Source organism: Salvelinus namaycush, chromosome 40 (genome assembly GCF_016432855.1).
Source record: "Salvelinus namaycush isolate Seneca chromosome 40, SaNama_1.0, whole genome shotgun sequence".
Lineage (NCBI taxonomy): Eukaryota > Metazoa > Chordata > Actinopteri > Salmoniformes > Salmonidae > Salvelinus > Salvelinus namaycush.
In genome coordinates, this window is record NC_052346.1 from 22,140,381 (window position 1) to 22,152,685 (window position 12,305).

Consider the following 12,305-nt stretch of genomic DNA (forward strand, 5'->3'; position numbering starts at 1 on the left):
CAATAAATTAGATAATTGAACAAGAAGAAATATAGTTTTGGGGAATAAAGTGCCTGATCTGTCAAGACTAACTTTTGTCTGTTTTTCTTTATTACTACAGGCCGACTCAGATTAAGTCTGAGGCTGGTAACATCAACAGTGAGGACAAACACAGCCTGTCTCTCTCCTTCCACACTGAGTCCAAACCTACAGTCACTGGGTCCTGATTGTGACAGTGGAGCCCAGTTTGCACCGCAGGATCCAGAGATGGCATCAGTGAAGCTGGAAGACTGCAGTCAAACACTGGAGCTGAATGCCAACATTAAAGATGAAGAAGAGGCGGAGGAGATTGGGAAATCTGTTTCTCATGGTAAGAGCAGGTTCTATCTAACTAAGTTTGTGTTATTCATTCCAACTTCCCAGTGTGCATGAAAAGTTGCAGTAGAACTGTTTCAATGAGAAGGTAGATGTTAAATCATGCTTCTGAGGCTTGTATGGTTTGTCACCAGTATTGTCAGCATTTGTTTTATTCACAGGGCTATCTGGAGTGCTCAGAGTATTTTATTTATTTCACCTTTATTTAACCAGGTAGGCCAGTTGAGAACAAGTTCTCAATTACAACTGTGACCTGGCCAAGATAAAGCAAAGCAGTGCGACACAAACAACACAGTTACACATGGGATAAACAAATGTACAGTCAATAACACAATAGAAAAATCTATATACAGTGTGTGCAAATGAGGTAAGATAAGGGAGGTAAGGCAATAAATAGGCCATAGTGGCGAAGTAATTACAATTTAGCACTGGCGTGGTAGATGTGCAAGTAGAGATACTGGGGTGCAAAGTAGCAAATAAATAACAGTCTGGGGATGAGGTAGTTGGATGGGCTATGTGCAGTGATCTGTGAGCTGCTCTGACAGCTGGTGCTTAAATTTATTGAGGGAGATATGAGTCTCCAGCTTCAGTGATTTTTGCAATTTGTTTCAGTCATTGGTCGCCTTTCCTTCCTATTCTCTGCTTCCAGAGGAGGAATTGGCTTTGGTGGTGACCAGTGAAATATACCTGCTGGAGCGCGTGCTACGGGTGGGTGCTGCTATGGTGACCAGTGTGCTGAGATAAGGCGGGGCTTTACCTAGCAAAGCCTTATAGATGACCTGGAGCCAGTGGGTTTGGCGACGAATATGAAGCGAGGGCCAGCCAACCAGAGCATACAGGTCGCAGTGTTGGGTAGTATATGGGGCTTTAGTGACAAAATGGATGGCACTGTGATAGACTGCATCCAATTTGCTGAGTAGAGTGTTGGAGGCTATTTTGTAAATGACATCGCCGAAGTCAAGGATCGGTAGGATAGTCAGTTTTACAAGGGTATGTTTGGCAGCATGAGTGAAGGAGGCTTTGTTGTGAAATAGAAAGCCGATTCTAGATTTAATTTCGGATTGGAGATGCTTAATGTGAGTCTGGAAGGAGATTTTACAGTCTAACCAGACACCTCGGTATTTGTAGTTGTCCACATATTCTAAGTCAGAACCGTCCAGAGTTGTGATGCTGGACAGGCGGGCAGGTGAGGGCAGCGATCGGTTGAAGAGCATGCATTTAGTTTTACTTTCATTTAAGAGCAGTTGGAGGCCACGGAAGGAGAGTTGTATGGCATTGAAGCTCATCTGGAGTTAGTTAAGTGTCCAAAGAAGGGCCAGAAGTATAGAGAATGGTGTCGTCTGCGTACAGGTGGATCAGAGAATCACCAGCAGCAAGAGCGACATCATTGATGTATACAGAGAAAAGAGTCGGCCCGAGAATTGAACCCTGTGGCACCCCCATAGTCTGCCAGAGGTTCGGACAACAGGCCCTCCGATTTGACACACTGAACTCTGAGAAGTAGTTGGTGAACCAGGCGAGGCAGTCATTTGAGAAGCCAAGGCTGTTGAGGGTGCCGATAAGAATGTGGTGATTGACAGAGTCAAAAACCTTGGCCAGGTCGATGAATACGGCTGCACAGTATTGTCTCTTATCGATGGCGGATATGATATCATTTAGGACCTTGAGCGTGGCTGAGGTGACCATGACCAGCTCGGAAACCAGATTGCATAGCGGAGAAGGTACGGTGGGATTCCAAATGGTCGGTGATCTGTTTGTTAACTTGTTTTTCGAGACCTTAGAAATGCAGAGTAGGATAGATATAGGTCTGTAACAGTTTGGGTCTAGCGTGTCTCCCCCTTTGAAGAGGGGGATGACCGCTGCAGCTTTCCAATCTTTGGGGATCTCAGACGATATGAAAGAGGTTGAACAGGCTAGTAATAGGGATTGCAACAATTGTGGCGGATAATTTTAGAGAGGGTCCAGATTGGGGACCTTATATAGACAGGTGTGTGCGTGTCAGAGCAAAATCCAAGCCATGAGGTCGAAGGAGTTTCCCGTAGAGCTCCATGAAAAGGATTATGTCAAGGCACAGATCTGGGGAAGGAAACAAACAAACAAAAAAGTCCTCACATTTTCAATCAAAATAGATAAAGCCGAAGTACGGAGTAAAGGGTCTGAATACTTATGTAAGTGCGATATATATATTTTTTTTGTATCATTGTTCAAATTTTTAATTTAAGTTCATTTTAGAAGCACTTAAAATAAAGGCTGTGTTTCGTGTAGGCTTACCCTGGCGTGACGTTTTGATAACCGTGTAAATTTCTCTTGGACAAGGTGACTTTTATCAATATATTCAGCTGTATTTCTTCTCAGATTTGAAAACGCTAATTAGCATCTAAGTAGACATCATGCAAAACTACAAATCCCTGCAAGCTCCTGCACATCATCTCTAGCTGACACCTTTGCTAACAGGTATTGTGTCAATTTAAAACTTGCAGTAGACAGTTCACAGAATTGCCCATTTAAATAAATGTAACCTATTTATTCATTACTACATTTAGCTAACATTAGTTAACCCAGAGATCCTTACCTTGGTCTTGATTTGTCAGTCTTGTCTAGACCATCAGAATTTATAGTTGTTTATGATAGGCACATTAGCAGCTAATTACATGTCTTTTTGTGGGGTAAATACAGGCAAGTATATTGATAAGTCATCTTGTCCTAGAGAGATTTACACGGTTATCAAATCGCCAGGGTAAGCCTACATGAAACGCATGAAAAATTATTAGAACTATTTTCCTGTTTGACTGCTAGGTTTTATGCATATTAGGATGTATACCATGGTACTCGATTGGTATGCAGCTACCCGAAGCTAGTGGGGTGTGGATGAGCTGGATGAGCTGAGACACGTGGTAAAATGAATGGGGGATTGCACAAGCCTGGAAGATCTGATGGAGAAGATGGTGGACAAAAAGGATAAAAGTGGAATGTTTTGAGTTAGTGTGAAATGGAGGATCACACAGAACTTTTAGAAGAGCTACAGGAGGAAAGTGAACATGACGGGTGATGATGAATTAACTGCTGTGGCAGGTGCAGCGATGACCGCCGAGAATGAGCTGAGTGTAGAGGGAAGTGGTGTGGTGAGGAAAGGAGCTGAGTGTAGAGGGAAGTTGAGTTGGTGAAGGTAACTCGATGGTGATTTATTGTTTCTCCTATGTCCAGAGGGAGTGAGCGTGATTAGGGACAAGAATTGACTTCAATTGCTCTGCGGAATTGAAATGAGTTATAACGGGGTTAGGTTTAAGTGTTGAGGAGGAGGAGCAGTTGAAATGGAAGATTCCAGATGTCTGTGATGCCCGCCGTTTGGTGAGAGAAGACATCATCATGCGGAGTTCTGATGCAGAGTCTCTGTCAGAAAGGTGAAGGTAGGAAGTGTCAGTTATCCCGTGAATGCTTTTGTTCTGTAAATACTACAGTGTTTTAGGTCTCAGGTTTATGGACCTGTTGCAGCAGTGTGTAGGAGTGAGATGCCTAGATGTGAGAAGTGTGCAGGAGGGCATGAGATGAAGGAATGTGTGGTATCGTGGAGAAAGTTCTGTGTGTTAGTTGTGGGGGGGCCAATGGGGCTGGAGATCTGAGGTGTCAGGTGAGAGAAAGGCAGATTGAGGTTGCCAGGGTTACAGTAGTACAGAAAGTGTAGTCTGCCAAAGCAGTGAAGAGAGTGGTAGAGGAAGATGGGTACAGGGTGAGGGATCTTGAGAGGATTCCTGTGAGTAGGCGTAGACTGAGAGTGTGATGGGAAGAATATGTGCTTCAGCAAGGTGGGCTTTTTAGCATTTATAGCTGTGGTTGTCAATTGTACTGCAGAAATTGACAACTTATTGCTCTCAAATTTGTGTACAAATTACTCCCTTGGTGAGCTTTTCTCCTTTGCCAAGATAATCCATCCACCTGACAGGTGTGGTGTATCAAGAAGCTTATTAAATGGCATGATCATCATTACACAGATGTACCTTGTGCTGGGGACAAGAGTAGCTGAGTAGGTGCTGCCTTGGCAGCAGCTAATGGGGATCCCTAATCAATACAAAAATGCCACTCTAAAATGTGCTGTTTTGTCACAACACAATGCCACACTCTCAAGTTTTGAGGGAGCATGCTATTGGCAAGCGGACTGCAGGAATTTCCACCAGAGCTGTTGCCAGATAACTTAATGTTAATTTCTCTACCTTATGCCGCCTCCAACGTTGTTTTAGAGAATTTGTCAGTATGCCCAACCAGCCTCACATCTGCAGACTGCCGTGTATGGCGTTGTGTGGTTTGCTGATGTCAATGTTGTGAACAGTGCCCCTTGGTGGTATCAGGGTTATGATATGGGTAGGCATAAGCTACAGACAACCAACACAGTTGCATTTTATCGATGGCAATTTGAATGCACAGAGATCCCATGACAAGATCTTGAGGCCCATTGTCCTGCCATTTATCCGCCGCCATCACCTCATGTTTCAGCATGACAACGCATAGCCCCATGTCGCAAGGATCTGTACACAATTGAAAATGCTGAAAATGTCCCAGTTCTTCCATGGCCTGCATACTCACCAGACATGTCACCCTTTGAGCATGTTTTGGATGGTCTGGTACGACGTGTACGACAGCTTGTTCCAGTTCCCGCCAATATCCTGGAATTTTGCACAACCATTGAAGAGGAGTGGGACAACATTCCACAGACCACAATCAACATCAACGAATTCTATGCAAATGAGGTGTGTCCCGGGAATAGGCAGCAGCAGCTACCCACTTCTCCAGTGCTTAATTTGTAAATTGGGAAGTGCCGGAACCAAAAGTGAGCCCAAGAGGTGGTGACCTGGGGGGCTCTGAGGTACCAGAACACATTAAATTAAATACCTTTATAATAAAACCTGGAGTCTGGGGAAAAATGTGGCCTTTTGTAAATGGATTTCATGCAGTTCTACATCATTTTAGATGACTGGAGACTTTTGAAGAATATTTTTCAATACCTCACAAATGACCAAAATGACAGGCTACTTTGACACTGACAAACTGAGAATCTGAGATCAATAAAAACGACCTTGTCTCTAATCCATCAATAGCCTAGGCCAGGTGTGAGGAGAAACACATTGTACAATATGAGGAGGAAGTTATAGTCCTAAACAAGCTTTCCAGTTTCACTGACTCACCCAATGATGTGCAGCTCACTCACCGGCCAAAAGCTTCTCTCTCTTGCTTTACTTTGTAAAACATTGCTGTTTGCTCAATAGACCTATCTGGAAGTTGATAACTTGGTAACATACATACAGACTAGTATTTTCTTTTCAGCAGGATCCATTTGCTTTACAACCTGTGTTTTCCAGTGATTGTATTAGAAATATTGCTAAAGGCCTGTTTTGGCTGCATGCTGTTCACTGACAGATTTGCCACATGTTCCTGACTGTAGACATGCCTTGTGATTTGGCTACACACAATCCACAGCTGGGCTATTTTATTTAAATTAGCTATTGATCCTCTGTAGCTAAATACTCCTGGTGTAGTATTGGGGATGATTTCATTTCTTTTTGAACAGACTGCAGAGTGCTGCAGCACCTCCAGCACACTTCCCACAGCTATTATTCTATTCGGAAAATTACTCTGCTTTTATTAGGATTTTTACATTACAAACAGTGGAAATAATTTTTCGTGCCACTAGGTAGGCTACCTGATCCTGGCAAATGGGTTCCAGAAAAAAAGACTACAAAACTGAGAGGTGCCTCCGGATCCGGCTCAAATTAAGCACCGCCCTTCTCATATAGGGCCATCCCAAGGATCCCTGAATGCATGGACGGTTGCGCCAAAGATTTTATAACTAAACCAAGATGGACCACAGACGGTCGTTTACAATGGGAACAGATGAGTAAGTGGGCAATACCAAGCACGAGCTAGTGAGATCCTATTGGCGTGTTCTAGCACATATCTGCATATTTCTGGTAGGAAACGCGTCTGTGACGCGTATGTGCAATAACTCAATTCGACTTTGCGTTCCTTCTAAACAATGCAATTTCTTTTCTTTTTTTTACTTTTGCAAAGGGTGAAGTCTACAAAACTTAGTCCACTCTGTTCATAACAGATTTTAGTTTTGGGAGCAGAAAACTGTATTAAGATCAGATGTTTCATGGATTACAACATTTGCAGAATGTTGGCCAAAATCCATCTCGTTCCATCTTCTCCCACTGCCGGCCAGTGGGCTTCCTCTCACTACCATATTTGGTAGGGAGTGGAAACGCTAAGCGGATGCCTCACATTTATACATCTTTTGAAATATCTGTCTCATTGTTCTATCTGTGGATGCACTGTGGTAGTGGGGGAACAGGAAGTTCCAGACAGGCACACACCATTCTTCAGAATAAAGATGCTGTACAGTCTGTTTCTGTATTACTACAGGTATGTAATAGCTTTTCTGTCAAACAGTGAACGTGATAACTATTTGACAAAGTCCCATAGCTAGAAACTTTGGGTTTGTCTGAATGGATCTAAATTTTGGCAAGGTAATTTAATAATCAATTTATTTGAGATTTCGGATTTCATTTAGCATGTTATTGGTTTTGTGTAAAATTCACGACCTGGTTAAATGGCGGCGCCGACTCTGTCTGCGTCAAAGAACTTCAGTGCGGGTACATCAGAGAGACAATTTCACGGTGTCACAAACAGTAACCTCGTACTTTATGGTTTTGTGCATTTATGTGAATTGGTGAAATCTACTATAAGTTAAGCGCACTTAAGTTGTGCACCCTAATTTAAAGCGTCTACTTTGTCTAATTTGGATGAAGTCATGTTTTGTTGTCAATGCTTAGCTACCAGATCTATTGAAATGAGATCAGTGCTTGACTTGGACAGGAGCTCACCAGAGCTGAGTACCGGCACCTCAAATGTCTACTGTTTGAGCTCATGTTTCTCTTATAGAATATTAGTTCAACAGTATTGTGGAGCTCCTGCACCTAAATATAAACAGTACTGGCACCTATTTCAGTCCAAGTCATGTGGTGAATTAGATGATTGAACAAGAAGAAATATAATCTATTTTTAGAGAATAAAGTAAGTTCTGGAACTGTCAAGACAATAACTTGTCTGTTTCTCATTGTTACTACAGGCCGACTCAGATTAAGTCTGAGTCCGGTGACATCAACAGTGAGGACAGACCCAGCCTGCCTCTCTCCTTCCACACTGAGTTCAAACCTACAGTCACTGGGTACTGATTGTGATAGTGGAGCCCAGTTTGCACTGGAGGATCCAGAAATGGCATCAGTGAAGCTGGAAGACTGCAGTCAAACACTGGAGCTGAATGTTAACATTATAGATGAAGAGGAGGAGAAGATTGGGGAATCTGTTTCTCATGGTAAGCACAGGTTCTGTCTAAGTGTGTTGTTCGTTCCAACTTCCCACTGTGTATGAAAAGTTGCTATAGAACTGTTTCATGATGAACTGTTTCAATGAGAAGGTAGATGTTATTTCATGCTACTGACACTTGCATGGTTTGATACCAGTATTGCCAGCATTTGTTTTATTCACTGGGCTATCTGGAGTCTTCAGAGAGTAGACTAAAGAAGTGAAGTAGACAAGCTGCCAATGTTTTTACATTTCTATGAAATGAGTCTGTGTAGTTACTAACCCTTGTGATAGTGAGTAGAGGATGACACGCCCCTTTTTAGCTTTCAACTCTTACCCACTTTTAGAGTAGTTTTATTCCCCTTTTGTATTGTACAGCCTACTGGTATGAATACATATGTCACCCGGTACAGCCAGGTTCCAAGGTTCCTGCTTTCGGAGTTTTTCATAGCCACTGTGATTTTAGGCTGGATTTCTGTAAAGCACTTTGTGACAACTGCTGATGTAAAAAGGGCTTTGTAAAATAAATTTGTTTGACATGCACAGTACCAGTCAAAAGTTTGGACACCTACTCATTCAAGCCTTTTTCTTTCTTTCTACATTGTAGAATAATAGTGAAGACCTCAAAACTATGAAATAACACATGGAATCATGTAGTAACCAAAAGTGTTAAACAAATCCAAATATATTTGAGATTCATCAAAGTAGCCACCCTTTGCCTTGATGACAGTTTTGCCAACTTTTGGCATTCTCTCAACCAGCTTCATGAGGTAGTCACCTGGAATGCATTTCAATTAACAGGTGTGCCTTAAGTTAATTTGTGGAATATCTTTCCTTAATGCGTTTGAGCCAATCAGTTATGTTGTGACAAGGTAGGGGTGGTATACAGAAGATGGCCCTATTTGGTAAAAGACCAAGTCCATATTATAGCAAGAACAGCTCAAATAAGCAAAGAGAAACGACAGTCCATTACTTTAAGACATGAAGGTCAGTCAATCCGGAACATTTCAAGAACTTTGACAGTTTCTTCAAGTGCAGTCGCAAAAACCATCAAGCGCTATCATGAAACTGGCTTTCATGAGGATCGCCACAGAAAAAGAAGACCCAGAGTTACCTCTGCTGCAGGGGATAAGTTCATTAGAGTTACCAGCCTCAGAAATTGCAGCCCAAATAAATGCTTCAGAGTTCAAGTAACAGACACATCAACAGTTCAGAGGAGACTGTGTGAATCAGGTATTCATGGTCGGATTGCTGTAAAGAACCCACTACTAAAGCACACCAATAAGAAGAGACTTGCTTGGGCCAAGAAACACGAGCAATGGACATTAGACCTATGGAAATCTGTCCTTTGGTCTGATGAGTCCAAATTTCAGATTTTTGCTTTTAACCGCCGTGTCTTTGTGAGACGCAGAGTAGGTGACCGGATGATCTCTGCATGTGTATTTGCTACCGTGAAGCGTGGAGGAAGTGTGATGTTGTGGCGGTGCTTTGCTGGTGACACTGTCTGATTTATTTAGAATTCAAGGCACACATAACCAGCATGGCTACCACAGCATTCTGCAGCGATACGCCATTCCATCTGGTTTGGGCTTAGTGGGACTCATTTGTTTTTCAACAAGACGACCCAACACACCTCCAGGCTGTGTAAGGGCTATTTGACTGAGAAGGAGAGTGATGGAGTTCTGCATCAGATGACCTGGCCTCCTCAATCACCAGACCTTAACGCAATTGAGATGGTTTGGGATGAGTTGGATCGCAGAGTGAAGGAAAGCAGCCAACAATTGCTCAGCATATGTGTGAACTTCAAGACTGTTGGAAAAGCATTCCAGGTGAAGCTGGTTGGGAGAATGCCAAGAGTGTGCAAAGCTGTCAAGGCAAAATACAAGATATTTTGATTTGTTTAACACTTTTTGGTTACATGATTCCATGTGTTATTTCATAGTTTTAATGTCTTCACTATTATTATTCAATGTAGAAAATAGTAAAAATAAAGAAAAACCCTTGAATGAGTAGGTGTGTCCAAACTTTTGACTGGTACTGTATATTATACCAACTGACTGGTTCTTCTGATGTTCACACAGGAGACCATGTTGAGACATTCTCTACATCCAGAGAGCAACAGCAGGAAGATCACAGAGCTAAGAGGTCTCACCAATGCCCACATTGTGAGGAGATTTTCCCAATTCTATCAAAGTTAAAAATACACCTAAAAATACACACAGGAAAGAATATGTATTTTTGCACTGACTGTGGGAAGAAGTTCACAACATCAAAGGCTATGACAGTTCATCAGAGAGTACACACAGGAGAGAAGCCTTACTCTTGCTCTGACTGTGGAAATAGTTTTTCTCGACTGGGCGACCTAAAAATACATGAACGTATACATTCAGGAGAGAAGCCTTACTCCTGCTCTAATTGTGTAAAATGCTTCACAACATCAGGTAAGCTAAAAGTTCATCAGAGAACACACACAGGAGAGAAGCCATACTCCTGCTCTGAGTGTAGGGCGAGTTTCTCTCAACTGAGCCACCTAAAACAGCATGAACGTATACACACAGGAGAGAAGCCTTACTCCTGCTCTGACTGTAGGAAGAGTTTCTCTCAATCGAGCCACCTAAAACAACATGAACGTATACACACAGGAGAGAAGTCTTACTCCTGCTCTGACTGTGGAAAGTGCTTCATAACATCATCTGAGCTTAAAGTTCATCAGAGAACACACACAGGAGAGAAGCCTTACTTCTGTTCTGACTGTAGGGTTAGTTTCTCTCAACTGGGAAACTTAAAACAACATGAACGTATACACACAGGAGAGAAGCCTTACTCCTGTTCTGACTGTGGGGCGAATTTCTCTCAACCGTGCAACCTAAAAAATCATGAACGTATACACACAGGAGAGAAGCCTTATTCCTGCTCTGACTGTAGAAAGAGTTTCTCTCAAATGGGCCATTTAAAAAGACACCAAAGTATACATAAAGGAGAGTAGCCTTAATACTGCTGACTGTGCAAAATGTTTTAAATCATCAGCTGAGCTAAATGGTCATCAGAGATCACACACAGGAGAGAAGCCTTTCTTCTGCTCTTAATGTGGCAAGAGCTTCTCCCGATTGGGCAATGTAAAAACACACCAACGGCTACACACTTGAGAGAAGCCTCATCCGTTCTCTCAAACCAGCTGAGATTAGTCACCACTTAATTCTCATCTCATAAAATAATTGGCAACGTTGAATTGGATCAAATGAAGAAAGTGTAGAACACTATTGTAATCCTATAGTTTCTCACTGTGAGAGAACAATGCAGAGGACAGCGAGCGTTATAGAATGTTACCCTCTCTTTACTGATCAGTGTGCATCTTGTCAGTTTTGCTGTGTTCTTTTTAGCTTCTACTGTTTTTCTTCACATTTTCAAACAGCCATTTTTAAATTTTCCAACTGAGCTATACATGTGGGTGAGGTTTTTTTCTCGCCTGAGTAGCCTTGTTGCACTGCCAAAAATACAATTAAACCATCTAGTGTTCAGCGAAATAACAACACAATGTCAAATACAGGTAGCCTAGTCAAATAATTTACATCCAATCACGTTAACCGTTACTATGTATAAAAGCAACAGATACCATTAATAAGAAGGGGCTAGAAACGTCTTATACGGTGAGCTACCGAGTGGCTAGGACAGGCAAACACCATACTATTGTGGAGGACTTCATTCTTCCTGCTTCCGCAGATATGTCTGGGGGAAAAGGCCCCAAAAATTATAGTTTCACGATGCATCAGTGACATGCAGGAGATGTTTTGAAACAATTACTGCTTCGCATACAAGCCAGTGAATTATATGCGTTACAGCTGGATGAGTCAACAGACGTGGCGTGCATGGCACAGCTCCTTGTATATGTCCATTATGTTTTTGGGGGGTCAATTAAGGAAGACGTCCTCTTCTGGAAACCAGGACAACAGGAGATTATATTTTTAAAGTACTGGACAGCTTTGTGACATCAAATGGACTTTGGTGGTCAAGATGTGTTGGTATCTGTACTGATGGCGCGAAAGCCATGACATGGAGATATAGTGGAGTGGTAACGCTGGTGCAAGCAGTTGCTCCCGACGCTACTTGGGTACACTGCAGCATCCACCGAGAGGCTCTTGCTGCCAAGAGAATGCCTGACAGCTTGAAAGATGTTTTGGACACTACCGTGAAAATGGTTAACTTTGTTAAAGCAGGGCCCCTGAACTCTCGTGCATTTTCTGCACTATGCAGTGATATGGGCAGTGACCATGTAACGCTTTTACAACATACAGAAGTGCGCTGGTTATCAAGGGGCAATGTATTGACAATTTTCACTTGTCTGACCGCTTGCATGATGAGTTCCTCACACGACTGGCCTATCTGTGTGATGTTTTTTCTCGACTGAATGATCTGAATCTAGGATTACAGGGACTCTCCGCAGCTATATTCAATATGATGGACAGAATTGAGGCTATGATTAAGAAGTTGGAGCTCTTCTCTGTCTGCATTAACAAGGACAACACACAGGTCTTTCCATCATTGTATGATTTTTTTTTTTTTGTGAGCAAAGAACTCAAGCTTACGGACAAATGTCA

At 42.4% G+C, this 12,305-nt stretch overlaps 1 protein-coding gene across 1 annotated transcript; it reads left to right on the plus strand.

Moving 5' to 3' along the window:
* Positions 1 to 303: 303 nt before the first annotated feature.
* On the plus strand, positions 304 to 11,296 carry LOC120033489 (gastrula zinc finger protein XlCGF17.1-like; the record flags this gene model as incomplete). Its single annotated transcript, XM_038979857.1, has 2 exons — positions 304 to 349; positions 9,792 to 11,296. Coding segments are annotated over 2 exons (951 nt in total), but the record flags the coding sequence as incomplete, so codon positions are not given.
* Positions 11,297 to 12,305: the final 1,009 nt, after the last annotated feature.